Here is a 15,531-nt window from a genome sequence, read left to right as displayed (position 1 = left end):
TTAAAAACTGAATTATTGTGTCGGTGTGATTCTTGTTTTAATGCTTACATTCTTTAATAAGGAACAATTATTACGATGACATTTCTTTTTCGCAACGTCGTTGACCTTGGGTTGTGGCCGTTTAAATAAAATATTTTTTCTGCAACCTCTGTAATCGGATTACATTTTCAAGGTAACTGTGGCAACACTGATCATTTTTAAACCACATGTGCCTGTATTCTTATACAAGTAACTTGTATTACTTTAGCCAATAATGCATTTTAATCGGTTTAAATCTATTATCTACAAAATCTTTAAAAAGGACAATTAAAAATGATACGGTAAAATCAACCACAATCAATGATTTTTGGTTAGCTTTATTTTACAAAACGTCAAATATACAGTTTATGTATATATAATATATATATATTTATATAATTTAGAAGTCAAAGGGGACGTGAACACAAGCTATTGAAACCACTACAAAGCTTTGACATGTCATTGTTTAGGAGGGAAGAATGACGTGGAATGTTTACAGTGCTGAATAACAAACACAGAATGAACAGTATTGAGAACACACATTCATCAACTGGACCATTTCAAACGCACACGGTCGCACACCAGACCAAAGGTTGCCGTTAGGAGCTTGGAGAGGGCAAAATGTCTGAAAGCCTGAACGTCAACACCCTAGTATGTGGGAATGTTCTCAAGTTTAAAACTAACCACACTCACATGGTTAGGTCATGTCCTCCAATATATACAATAATGCTACAAATGATCAGCTCTCTATATAGCTTGATTGGAAGTCTGTCATGGTTTAGGAAAATGTACTTGTTAAAAAAAAAAAAAAAGCATTGGAATACACAAGGCTGTTGGAGTCACTACCGTTGCTTTCCTTTTGAACATTTATGCAGAGAAAATACCCAATAGACAAACGAGGATCCATCGGGCGTTCAGAATGAAGCGCAGCAAAAGGGAAGACAACCGTACTTTGTCCAAACTCATCTTTGTTCTGATTCCGACCCCTCCCAATGTTACAAACACCTGAACGATTTCACTCACAATTGTGATGACGAGCAAAAACACTTAAGACAATACAACCATTGTACGATTCATTAAGTAAACATCGATGTGTGATAGAAAGAACGGGCAGCCAGTCGGAGACCACGGACCTTGAGTTACCTGACCTAAGAACTGCACGGCGGGGAAGAGAGACAGTGAGTGAGCAGGCTTCATCATGAATCAAGCATATTCTACTAATCGAGCTAGGTTAGTGTTAAGCGTTGTGGATCGAGGGGGTGAGGGTGATGGATACTAAGAGACATGGGAAGGAAAAGCGCTTGTTATGGTTTTGCAAAAAACTTCCCGTTCACTTTTTTATGTCCAGAGTTTTCGCCCAAATGGACCTGCATTCATTTTATTTATTATTGTTCTATGTGGCACATTTATATAAGGCATATATCTAGTCTGTGAGTCACATTTACAGACAGTACCCCCTTAAATGCTGTTTACTTACTTCAGTTTTATAACATAACTGGTAGGTGCATAACGTGTGACCCATTGCTCCCTACAATAAATAGACAATAAAAACTAAGGTGAAGGTGGAATAGGAGCCGTTGGAAGCCAAAGGGAAAATAAAACACACCTCATTGGAATTTGGAATCAAACATTGTAGATGCTTTTCAGAAACATTTTAGAGGTGTGAAGAGGTCAAACACAGGTCAAACACTCCCAACAGTCCCTGGAGTGGAGTGAGGGTCCATGTTGTTTATAGGAACCCTCTATACACCCACTGTTAAGGAATCATGTGCATTCATTCAATGACAAATTATGCTAACTGAGAAAACAATACAACAGGAGAGACGGTACAGATGAGGGCGCTGTGTGTTTGTTTCACACCCTTGACCCAAGTTGTGACTGATCAATACTGTGACTGATTGCCTGGTCATACAAAAATGGCAGCACACAGCGGCGCTGTACAAAGCCCAGAGAGTTGCGTCGAGCACCTTAAGTGCCACTCCGTCTTGTTGGCGTGGAGGATTATCCCTGATATATTTGAGCGTTTTGAAAAAAGGCAATGTGAGACTTCCTTGGCTTTATCTCCCCGGCCGCCTCCACCATAGTTCATAGCGTAATTGCATATTTGTTTAATGAAGGGGAGTGTTAAATATGCTGTCTGAGCTAAACACAAACAAACACGTGGGTGTGAGAATTGGCAGTGTGATGTGACCATCACGATTACCTCAAGAGATTTTCAATTTGTATCGCTTACGTAGAGCTAGGGGAACTACCTCCAGACATTGGTGACTGGTTTCGCAGGCATGGTGTTTGGCAAGGCTAAAGTCACCCACACACACATGCACACACACCCACACACACACACACACACCTGAAGGGGACGTACAATACTATCCACTATGTAGAGGACTTAAGACAGAAGAGAGGGACATCAGAGGATGATTGGCTGAGCCAGTGTTTGATCAACTTCTCAACATAAGATTTGGATTACCTCAGTATCCTTGAAAAACAGGAATATATTCCCTGCTATAATACAATTTAAAAAAAGGTACATTCATTGTGGACCCATCTGATAGAGCTTGTTGGTACCCAACTCTCTGCCGAAACACACTAACACCCAGCACCAAGTGTATTTGTGTGTGTGTCATGTTCAGTGATGCCAGTAACGCGTTACTGGCCTCGGACCACTTTTATCAGTACGAGTAATCTAACGCGTTACTATTTCCAAACCAGTAATCAGATTAAAGTCACTGTGCGTTACTATTTTTTTACCAGATCACCGATTGGCGTTGAGAGCGATGGAGTGGTGTGTGTTTGTCTGTCTGTCTGTCTGCCTGTCCGTCTGTTTGTGTGAGAGTGCATGTGCGTGGGAAGCGTAAGTCTCCAAAGACTTCAATCTATCAGAGGCGTGTGTCGACCTTGGTTCTCCAGAGCACGCGCCACCAGTTGTTATTAGCGGCGGAATTAGTCGCGCGGTGCTGCGTGTGTGTGTGTGTGTTTGTGTGGAGCTGCTTCCGGTGATCGCCTCGTAAAGCGCAGTGATATTTTGTCTACGCATTAAAGGTTGAAAAGCAGGGTGTGCACCCAATTCTGGGCCCTGTATACAAGACGTAAAGATGCCCCCTTACCAGCCCCCTGAGCAGAATTGTTGACGGGGGGGTGGGGGGTGGAAGACCAGCTGTTGACGGGGGGGAAGCAATTGTTGACAGGGGGGGTAAAGTGATCAGTTAAGTAACTAAGTTACTATTTTAAGGAGCAACTAGTAATCAGTAATCGGATTACTTTTTCAAGGTAACTGTGGCAACACTGGTCATGTTGGACACAAAGCTGCTTATTGATTAGGTTTTTTTTGTTTTGATTTAAGCTCTAGTTCACGGGTGTTGCTGTGAACAACGATAATTTCATATTAACTAGTATCTCTCTTTCTCTCGCTCTCTCACACACACAAACAGACAGACACACACGCACAAACACAGACACGCACACACACACATACACGCAAACAAAAAAAAAAAAAAAAAAAAATGCATTCAAACACAGCGTACATACAGGCATGCACCCAGAAGGCTGGCAGGAAGAAGTGTGGTGTTGGTGGTTGTGAGGTGTCGTGTGTGATGCTCTGTCGGGTGTGGGTGAAGCCCGGCGCAGCACGGGGGGTCATTAGGTCAGACGAACATGTACTGGTTGTCTATGGCACGCTTGCGTCCTCTCTCAGGCTCCAGTTCATAGTCTGAGTCCCGCTGGGGGAAGAGGGGGGGGTGCTGGTGACGCAGGAGGGGCCTTCGTCCCATGGATCCGCTCCTCCTCAGGGGCCCGGGGGCCGGCAGCGTGGGGGCCGCTCCCAGGTGGGCCGGGCGTGGCGGCCCCGGGGGCTGGCTGGCCTGGGACCCGCCCCCCGGGGTATTATTATTATTAGGAGCGGCGGGGGCGGCCGTTGTAGTTGCGTTGGAGGACAGTGGAGGGGGCAGGCTGGGGCTCCTAGCCAGGCTGCAGTGAGCCAAGCTGGGCTCAGAGCTCCAGCGATGCAGGGAGAAGGGGACCAGGACCACACCAGAGACCTGGCCTGGAAAAGAACGAAACAAATGAAAAGAATACTTATTTGTATGATTCATTTATTTTCTTCATTTCCACAAAAAAGATGTTTAAAATATTATCATGATCTTTTAAAGAAGATATCTATAATTCTTCACAACAAAAAAGAATATGTACACATTTAACAATATAATGATATCATGTGTGTCATTAAAACAAAGTTAGTCCACCATGCAAATGTGTCAATATTTGTCCTCTTCAAAGGACGTTGGGTGTCAAAGGCAAACAAAAGGAAAGCCTAAACCACGGCACCGGGACCAACGGATGCCAACGGTTCTTTCTCTGCGTTCCTGTGACTAGCAGTGACAGTTATTTCTCTGGCTGGTAGTGAGATGCAGATGGGAGCTGCTGCAGGGTGCACTGGGTGGCCAGAGGATAAAGCTATGCAAAACAGGTAAGTGGGCTGACATGTTTTTATTTGCATAATTCTAGGATGCTTCAGCGGAACCATCTCCATGTCAACACGGGACATCGTCATCGTATTAACGCGATACAGATAACAACAATCACCTTTCATAACCCTTCTGCTGCAACATTTAAATGATCAACCAGGATCAACCAGGATCACTGTGGAACTTGGCCTCCAGTGACTTAAGGTCGTTTGCATTATATTTCAGCTCGTTTATTGCGACCTATTAGTCAAAATTCCCTCCATAGTGTCGGCATAGTGAAAATATCAGTAGGAATTTAACTGATATCTTATCTATATTGCACCTCTAGGGACAGCTTGGGTCCTCTTTTGAATCGACATGCCTTAAGTTTTACATGCGGACTGAAGGCTGATATTATTGATATACTATGAATTACAGGCTTCATAGCCAAAGCATAAACCCGATCATACTTTGAGTTGCGAGCGCGATAATCGACACTCATAACACAGTTTTGCATTTCAAAAGTGATTTAGTTCCTAAATGTCAGAGGACCGTTTCACTGTACTATGCGTGTGTGGAATAAAGACCTGGACTCTTGAATCCCCGCCTGATGTGAGGCGTGCTGCGGTGCGAGGGGGGGGGGGGGGGGGGGGGTCGTACCTTGCTGCGCGGGTCTGCACCCGGCCACCACGAAGCTGGACAGACGGACGTCACAGGCGGCGCCGCACTCCAGCGGGATGGGCCAGACGCGGAAGTGGCTGAGCATATCCATGACGGAGTGGAAGTGCAGGTGCTGCACCCGGCACTGGCCCAGCTCGGTGAGGGACAGACGCAGGTGCTGCCGGGACAAGGAAGGGGGAGGTGAGCAGGGTACGCTTGGGGGGGGATTGCTGCTTCTCACGCCAGGCAAGACCTTCTCAATCGGGAGTATTTGAATTTGGCCAGTTCAAGGGGATTTTCGCCAGCAACATGCCTTTCATATCCCTCCTGGTAAACACAGGGATATGGTGGGCGTGTTGGTGGCACAACCCAACCCAGACTGCAGACTTGCTCTCTGGTTCACAACTGCTATCTATCTGGCTCCTGTAATGGTAAAACTGTTCTTCCAAAACAAAGTCAGCAGCTTGTTGTCATTTTTAAATAAAATACCTGAGTTGCAAATGAAAGGAGTTCTTCTCAAATTTAGAGGGGTTTCAACTGAAAAGATTTGTTTGGGAAATTCCCTTCAACCGACTATGAATCTAAATGTAAATATTGTAAACCATACAGATGAGAAGGGTCCCAGAAAAATGTGTGTGCACAACTGTGTCTGTTGTGTGCACACTGAACATACTTTAGACTTTTGCACTAATATTACTTGTATGCTGCCGCATACAGCGTCAGTGAGTGAGTGAGTGAGTGAGTGAGTGAGTGAGTGAGTGAGTGTCAGAGTCAGAGTCAGAGTCAGAGACAGAGACAGAGACAGAGAGAGTTAGTTGGACAGAAAGAGGGTGAGAGAGAGCCGACGAGGGTACCTTTGCTTTTCCCCGGTAGTTAAACGTGAGCACGTACTCCCCCTTGCGGGTCTCGCTCTGTCGGACCAGGAACACTCCGTGGCCCTCTAGGCCCGAGTTCTGCACCAGGTGGGCGGCTTTGACCCGCGGAATGTGCCCGTGGAACCATGGGTAGGGACACAGAAAGTGATCCGTCTTGTGGTACAACAGCCCTGGCAAGGCGAAGGTCAAGGGGCCTGAGGAAACATTTGGGTGGTTTACGATGTGTGCGATGACTGCTCCTTCAACAATGTTGGAAATGTCCGGATAGGCTCCAGCCCCTTGTGATGGATGAATGGTGAACCGCTGCACTTCTACCCACCATGGCTTCCTGTGTCCGTGTTCCCTCTGTGATTGGCTGGGACCGAGTTGTCTGATGGCGAGGGGAGGGGCTCCTGATCCAGACTTAAAGGCCTGACAAAGAATAAGTCATGATTTAGACTTTGCTACAGTTATTCATGCTGTACAAACACACAAAGAACGAAAGAAAGAAAGAGTGTATGAGGAATGACTTTCTGCTGTAGAATACTCATCATATTCCCCCCCAGCCGCATGCACAAACGCATTAACTCGGACATGCACACAGACACACAGCAGAAAGCAGAATGGTTAGATAAGGGAAGCCTGACCAAATCCGGCTAAAATGCTGACTTAACAACACTGCATAACAGGAAGACTCAGCTTACCTGAGTTTGTGTGTGTGTGTGTGTGTGTTTGTGTGTGTCTGTGGGTGTGTGTGTGTGTGTGTGTGTGTGAGAGAGACAAAGGCGGCGAGTGAAGTCTTTAGACATATTTATTCCCCGCAACCTGAATGTAGAGAGCCACTCAAGCTATTCACAAAATTCCCCCACACACACGCTCACTAAAAAAACTCTTGATAGAAAGTTACAATAAATAAGGAGAACAAAGAAAACGGGTAGAGTGAGAAAGTTAAAGAGAAGAGAGGAGAAGGAAGCGAGTTGCAGACAGAGACAGATAGTGAGTGACAGACATAGAGAGAGAGAGATAGAGGGAGAGGACAGAATAACGGATAAGTGTCTAATATACGTGTTTACGTGCGTGTGTGTGTGTGTGTGTGTGTGTGTGTCGGAATATTCCCCACGTCTGTCGAAATTAAAATAATTCCTGAGATCCCCCAACTGAGGCTCATACACTCCAGTCCCCCACACTTCCTTTCATACTGAGTACAACATACACACACACACACAAGTACGCTTGTGCACACACACACACACACACACACACACACACACACACACACACACACACACACACACACACACACACACACACACACACACACACACACACACACACACAAGGGTTACCCCCCCCTATACACACACACACACACACACACTGGAAAACACACAAAAACGTGCAGGCGCATGGCGCATGCACAGATACAAACACAGACAAACTTTTGATCTACATTTTCACCATAGCTGAAGTAAAAAGGCCTGATTGCCGAAGAGATAAAGAGGACTTCCGGGCCTGATTTTGAATTGTGGACCTCTTCCAAAACCTATCCATGAATTCAGAAGAAGTGACGAGAAGGAATAAAAGACATCCTCCATATTGCCACACGGCGCGCTTCACTGTGGTCAATATTAAGAACTACATTGGTGAGTTTTGCATAGTTAGTGCAGTGCCCTGAGTTACGATTGTAAAGACCTTCAGACATATGTTCATTGTATTTTTCCTAGGTTTTCAAATATGCGATTGATCTTGATTTAGACTCTCTATTTTGGTCAGTTAACAATGTTTCTTCAAGGTTGTGTTCAAGGTTTTTTCTTCCTAATAGTTATCATTTGTTCTGTTCATATTTGTCAGGAATAGTAAGCCTTGCCACCACCATTCTTAGCTTATGTACAGGACAACAATGAAAGCTTTAAAGGGAATACATGTGGGAATTTTACATAATGTAATATACATATTGCCAAAGTATAAAGGTTATTTAACTTGAAAAATTTGACTTTGGCTCATCCCGCTAGTGAGCTAACCACGTACAGCATGTGCTTTGTAGCGATTTGTTTCCTACCAGTAGTCCTATGGAACATGTCATTCCCTCTCTTCTTCCATCCATAACCTGTCCCTCTTCTCTGTCTTTTCCATAACGGCACAGAGAAGCCCATCAAAGTATATACAATTAAATTAGACCTTCCACCATTCTCTCCGATAAGTAGAATAGTCTGTGGCTTCATAAAGGAGAGTGGCATTCAGAACTCTATTAATTTGTACATTTCATGTTCATTATATCCACCCACCCACCCCATTCCCACTGTCTGTTTATAACTAACAGTCTTTTATGATTGTAACAAATAATTGGTTGAGCAATTAGCAGTTTATGATTGTTATTGTTTCCACCCACGGAGCTCACACTCCAGAGCTCGCAACGAACAAGTTAATGAGAAGGAATAACTGATTCTTCAGAGCAGTCCCTTCAGCGATTCAACAACATTTATACTTATGACTGCAATCAAACAATCTATAAGACCAAAACGTACCTGTAGGATCTTTACACAAACAAATTCAAAATAGTGTTCTATGTCAATGTTAGGTTTACATGTATCCTCCATGTATGACTCCATGATAACAATGTTGTTGTTCAAATTAAGTAATGTAGTGCCTATTCAAATGTGACAGCTGGTCTCTGGGAGCCTACGCTCTAAAGCTGCTAGTGGTTATGCAAATAATCGTTGTGAGCCTGAATGATTCCCACATAGATAAGATTATACAAATCTGTTTGACCTCTCAATGCCTCCACAATAAATCATTTCACACTGTAATTAAGTATAAAAATGTTGTTCTAATTATAAATTAGCCAGCAGTGGTAAGGTCAGAAACGCACACACACACAAAATAACAAAAAAGAAGGAAATGGAAAAATAGGATTTGTGAAAGACAGCTGCAAGTAAAAAAATACAATTTTTTTGTTTTTTTCCCGCTCGCATGAATAAGCAGAGTGGAAAGCACAGAAAGCACAGAGAGTACGGCTGCAAGACACCCTTCTATGGCTCAGCTGTAACTGGTGTGCATGTGTGCGTGTGTTTGTGTGTGTGCTGGTAATCCCACCTGTTGCTGATACATTCTTTAAGCTCTGTGGTCCAGGAGCTGACCTGCTGATCGTTTTCCGTCTCGAATATCAGACTTCCTGGATAGTGACTAACCTGTTGAGACAGAGATGTTGTGTTTGTTTCAATGTCCCTTAATGTCCACGCTGCCCGAGGAATCAACCCAACTGCTGAGCTTGGCTTTGAAAGAGAACCGGCTGGTTTGTTTGTCTCACACTGACAGTTTCTGTAGACCACGTTTCAACAGCACCAGGCTACTGTTTTGGTTCCTTTCTCTTACGTTTCTCCTATGAGGCTAAAGAGGTTGGGACGTCCATAGGTCTACATATGAGAGGACCCTAAAGATTTCCCAATGTGTCACAGACTATACACAAGAAGAAGAATTAGTAGCAGATGTAAAACGATAACAATTATTGTCAGTTGCAGACAGCACCAGGTTGCGAGGAGATGTATTTCTAAAAGCCTCTGCTTGGAACATGATTCAACACAACTTAGCCCAGGGGCCAGATCACTCTTAAGAAGTTTGTTATTGTTCTCTACTGCAATCCCTCAATATTTTCCTAAGAAACTCATATATTTACTACTTAACTACTTAACCTCATAAGTAGTTGTTTTATTCCATTCTCACAATTTTATTACGGAGTGCATTGTGTGGATAAGTGTAATTTAATCACAAGAAATCTCTATAGTAATGAGGTTAAAGCCTGAGAGTTGATAAACAAACGGTGTAGTTAGTATAGCCTTAATAGCCTATAAATAATAATAACATCATTTGAAATTTGAATCAGTGCGTAGCAAATCCTTACAGAGACAAAACATATTCATAGTTTGAAGCAATTCAAACTATGAATTCAATATCACCAAATTTTGGCATAACTTATGCGCCACCCTTAGACATTTAACTGTCATCTTATAGTTTAGAAATATTCTCAACTTTCTTTTTCTTAAGTTCTTAAGAAGAGAAAAAAAAAATTGTCCGTAAATACTTTTGTGAATCCGATACTGAGTGCATCACAAAGTGCATCGCAGAATGACCATACTGATAACATATAGTTAAACAACATGTCAAATGTAAATATATCGCATATATATACTTCATAGGAGAAGTGAACTCACCTTTAGAACAAACGTGTTGAGATTGTCGGGCATCTCCAGCCGGTTGCAGCGTCTCACTTGAAGGATGTCTGAGCATCGGGCTGAGAGCTTGGGACTGGAGGCCTGCGACACACACACACACACACACACACACACACACACACACACACACACACACACACACACACACACACACACACACACACACACACACACACACACACACACACACACACACACAGAAAGAGCACACACACTTAATACATACACTTATTCAAGTCAACAGCTTTTTTAAAAAACCTTTCAAAACCAAACCGATCAGTGTCTGCCCCTTTTTAAGAAGGTAACACAAGATAAGTTCGAGAGACGGGCTCTTATAAAGACAATTAACATTTTTTTTTTGTTTTTGTGAACATTTACCCTACATAGTATAAAGGACAGCAGCAGTGCCAACGCTAAAAATATACATGTCCATGTAAAAACGAATCGAACAGTTGTCAATTAAAGGACCAACTGTGGTTTGCAGTCAGTAATAATTAACTATTTCTACTATTACTCATAGTTCCGTATTACTTACTGAGTTATCAGTTATCTTTTGCAGTCTAGATGCTACCTCAGTTTAAATTAAGCCAGCAAAATGTAATCGCACCTTATGGTTGGAAAGATTTGACCAACCTTCCAATCTTTGTAGTGCGAGCGATATTAGTCCTACGACTTGTTGACTTATTCGGTTAAACCCTTGTTCATCTTGACCAGCACACCGCTCAACACGAAGCACAGAAGAAACATTTTGGGCCTAGCTGACTTGTTTACGTGAATAAACATGCATGTGGCCAATTCCAACCCCCAGCTCCAAACTTAGGACAGCATATCCAGATGGCCACCCCAGCCCTGGGAAGCAGCTGTACACTGGGGCTCAGAGCATGTTGAGTGTATGCAATTTTGGCTGTGTCTGTGCGTGCGTGCATGCGCGAGCATGTGTGTGAGTTGTTGTTTGTGTGGATGGTGATGGTTTGTGTGTATTTGTGTGTGTTTTTCTGTGTCTGTGTGTGTGAATGGTGCGTGAAAGTGTGTGTGTGTGTGTGTGTGTGTGTGTGTGTGTGTGTGTGTGTGTGTGTGTGTGTGTGTGTGTGTGTGTGTGTGTGTGTGTGTGTGTTTTGTGTGAGCATTCCACAAACAGAAAAAGCTTAAAAGTGTTTCTCTGCTTTGAGGAGTGGACGACAGCTCCCCTGGTGGACAGATTGGGGTGGAAACTAGTAATGAGATCACATGACCGCAGATGCAGACTGTTGTAGAAGGATGACTGAATAAAATAAAATAAAATAAAAAAACCTGCAATTTGGAGTTACCGTGAGAATGAGATTCAACTATTCAGTATGGAGTATTGTATGTAATTGCATCCATGAAGATAGGGAAACGATGATTAAGTAAACTCAACGTAGACACACAGATACATACACACACAGACATGTCATACACACACAAACGGCACACGGAAAAACAATACTTAGTTCAGCAGAACCATTCATCCTACAGATATACATAAATGAAAATAAGCACACATACATGCACAAACACAGGCACACATGTATGCACCCTATGTGCACTTCTGACACCTCATTGAAGTGGTTAACCTTGCTTGTGTAATTTTTCCAGACTCAACGGAAATAAAGTGCGTCCACCTTATTACATTTGGCGTTTTAATGCTAACCGGATTCATAGACTGAACCAGTTAATCTTCTCATTTCGTCTTTTTGTGTATATTGCTTTTTGTTTGGAGGAGGAAATCATTTCTGAATATTTGTGGAATGTCACTGACTGTTTCATGGCGGAAGTCACACCATCGCCAGCAGCCTGACGACTGAGAGAGAGAGAGAGAGAGAGAGAGAGAGAGAGAGAGAGAGAGAGAGAGAGAGAGAGAGAGAGAGAGAGAGAGAGAGAGAGAGAGAGAGAGAGAGAGTGAGAGAGAGAGAGAGAGAGAGAGTGAGAGAGAGAGAGAGATCTCAAGGGAATTTCAGAGAACCAGAGGAGGTTTCATTGACTCATCACAATGAGCTGGGTTGACCACACAACACGATGATTGAGGAAGCCGACTCCATCCTAGCAAGGAGCAGTCTGAACCCAGCCACTATGCTCTACGGGCTGCATGGAGAGAAAAAGAGAGGTAGGGCGAGACAGAGAGAGAGACAGAGAGCAAGAGAGGGTGGGTGACAGAGTTAGAGAGAGAGAGAGAGAGAGAGAGAGAGAGAGAGAGAGAGAGAGAGAGAGAGAGAGAGAGAGAGAGAGAGAGAGAGAGAGAGAGAGAGAGAGAGAGAGAGAGAGAGAGAGAGAGAGAGGCCAAGACAGGGACAAACACAGTGCTGGGTGGGTGGGAGGGGGGAGTAGGGGGAGAGGAGAGAGGCAGATCTTCCTGCTTAGTGCCTGAATGAATTTGACTCTGTGTGACAGTGTGTGAGCCAGAGAAACGTTTACTTTAATCCCAGGAGTACACACATACACACACACACACACACACACACACACACACACACACACACACACACACACACACACACACACACACACACACACACACACACACACACACACACACACACACACACACACACACGTGCAGATACACATACACTCTCATAAGAGAACACACACTTGCAAAAATATGGTAAGGGTAGACCTTCATGCACACATCAAGCACTTCCCCATTAGTTTGCCTCTTGACAATAATGAAGATCCTTATTCCAAAGGAAACTCTCATTGCCTCACCACATTGGCCAATAATACCAACAAAAGGCCTAGACTGGCAGAGATAACGCACTGTTGACTCATTCAGTGAGTTATGTGTGAGTCAATGAGGAGACGGGACTGGAGGTGCACTTACGCTGCAAGCCTCAGCCTGAGCCAGGCTGCTGCGAAACAAGGACCAAAAAAAAATCCTCAATGAATTCATTGAGACTTTTCTTGGTGTTGTAGTACTCTGTCGAGACTTAAGCGCCGTCGGTCGACGTGACTCGAGGCAAGTCGACTGATCAAAGGTAAAGTGTTTGCGAACGCTGCTAGCGCAGACGGCCACGTGAGACGACCCTGACCCTGGGGAGAACGTGGGGGCCGGTGACTCAGCCAGGGGCTTTGGAGGCCATATGTGTGTACCGGGCCTGTACTTTGTTTTTGTGAGGAACCATATGTGTGTGTGTGTGTGTGTACTGTGCTGGGGGTGGTGGTGTTAGTGGCGGGGATAGGGGCGGGGATGAAGGAAGGGGGCGGGAGGAGAAAAAAAAAAGACGGACGCAGCAGATGTCTGTCTGGTAGAGCAACAACAGGCTGTATATCAAAGCGTCTGATTGGTTGAGGGAATTGTGAACAGATACGGCCCAACAAATTCATGGACACCAAGAGATACCAAGAAATACCGCGGCAGTAATTTGTTAAAAAAAGAGCAGCCGCATATATTTTTGGTGTGTATGTGTGCTTGCCTTTGCTCCGATACGCGTTGTTTGTTATTTGTTCTTGATAAATTACTTGAACAATTAATCTATTTTAACAATTTTGATCAACTAAAAATCGCTGCATCCTTTTGTAAAATAACCACAAGCCTGCTGATGGTAAAAAAAAGACCTTATGGCAACTTCTTCTGAATCAGGAACCATAAATCGGTACATTCCCAGAGGCGTTGGCTGGACAGCTCTCTGTGCTGGACCCCCAGGGGCCTTCTCCCAGACCGCAGCCGTATAACGATCAGCGGAAGCCCTTCATAGCGTTGCTATGGGGAACTGAGCCCAGATACTGCATGCTGTAAGCCAGGGGAACCACAACTTTGAGCTAAAGCCATTTACAGTGAGATTTGAAAGCTATTAAAAATCAAACACAACCCCGTATTGTAAGGCTATGATAAACATGGCTGCAGGTTGACATGATTTACGGATCACTTTTACCATGACTGTACCGGAATTTGAGACAAACGAGACACCGAGATTTAAGATGACGAAGTTCCTCATTTGGCACGTTACAGGCATTGAATGACTACACTTCAGGGCATGTCGTTAGAGAGTTCACCTTCCTCGACATCTTGATGGGTCGATACCGTACTATTTCTCTACTGGGCTCTTTTCGTTCTGAGTCAACTCTCTCGCTATCTGGTTTCAATAGCTTTTTCCTTTCTCACATCCACAGCGTTTGTTGCGCGTGGCATGGCCCAACATACTGTCATAACAGCTAATTATAGACATGTGCTGTACAAATTACTGGGGACTGAACGCGGATGGGTTCTTCATGGATGGGCGTATGGAGAGGCATTTAGCAGTGTTTTGATTATTTGGCACTGATACTCTTTTTAGGTCTGGCAGTAATACTTGAGGTGAGGAAAAAGTTAATCAACGTGGTTGATCAATGGTTTCTGCTGAAAGGCAACAAGTGAAAAAAAGATGAGGGTTTCAAGAATCAGACAGATAAAGGTTAACAACTTTTCCTGCTTAAAATCAAGATAGACACAGACTTAACCATAATAACCAAATAACCAACTACACCCAACTGAACATATTAAAAAAAAAATTGCATATCCCAATTCTTGATAGCATTGTGTTTAAAGGGTTCATGAGCAAAAAAAAGTTATAAATCCATGTCAATCCTATGTATGCACCTACCAACACACTAATCATCACAAATAAGTACACGTGCACAAGTCACACACACACACAAACACACACACACACACACATACACACACACAAATGCACAAGCAAACAGCCAACCACACACACACACACACACACACACACGCACGCACACACACACACACACACACACACACACACACACACACACACACACACACACACACACACACACACACACACACACACACACGCACACACACACACACACACACACACACACACACACACACACACACACACACGCACACACACACACACACAAGGGTGAAACACAGGATGTTTGGAGTCCCAAAAACTCTTCCCAGGGTCCTTTTCTCAAGGCCATCTCCATGGCAACTGACTGACACTCAACATTCCTCTATCCCTTTGAGGGTCACCGTAGCCAACACTGTCCTGAGTGTGCACGTGTGCTAGTGTGTTAAAATGAGATGATACCGCACTGGTCTTGGAAAAGACAGCAGAGTAAGTGAGTTTAAAGAAACATTAAGTCACGCACACAGGCATAGTATTTGCTAGTGTCTCATCCACGCAGATAGGCATGGACAAAGAAAACTGGACCAGTACACTTAGTAACTTGGTATACTTGGCTATTTTAAGAAAAAGTTTAAAATAGTACTGTTTTAAATCTGATAAAAGCGATAAAACATACTAAAAACTTAACCTCACCTTCCCTGTTTTGTTTTTTCAGCATGAGGTCAAT

At 43.8% G+C, this 15,531-nt stretch overlaps 1 protein-coding gene across 2 annotated transcripts in view; it reads right to left on the bottom strand.

Annotated features, from left to right (window-relative positions):
• Window positions 1-340: 340 nt before the first annotated feature.
• sh2b3 (SH2B adaptor protein 3) overlaps window positions 341-15,531 on the bottom strand; it is a 38,220-nt gene continuing 23,029 nt past the window's right edge. For both annotated transcript variants that reach the window (XM_030358420.1, XM_030358422.1), the window contains exons 3-8: window positions 10,183-10,284; window positions 9,068-9,162; window positions 6,315-6,406; window positions 5,975-6,189; window positions 5,121-5,298; window positions 341-4,060 (exon numbers count right to left, since the gene is read on the bottom strand). In XM_030358420.1, the coding sequence (XP_030214280.1) occupies window positions 3,663-4,060; window positions 5,121-5,298; window positions 5,975-6,189; window positions 6,315-6,406; window positions 9,068-9,162; window positions 10,183-10,284 (1,080 nt within the window). In that variant the 3' untranslated portion in view covers window positions 341-3,662. The remainder of the gene's footprint in view (window positions 4,061-5,120; window positions 5,299-5,974; window positions 6,190-6,314; window positions 6,407-9,067; window positions 9,163-10,182; window positions 10,285-15,531) is intronic.

Source organism: Gadus morhua, chromosome 6 (assembly GCF_902167405.1).
Source record: "Gadus morhua chromosome 6, gadMor3.0, whole genome shotgun sequence".
Taxonomy (NCBI): Eukaryota; Metazoa; Chordata; class Actinopteri; order Gadiformes; family Gadidae; genus Gadus; species Gadus morhua.
This window is presented reverse-complemented; position numbering and strand designations above follow the sequence as displayed.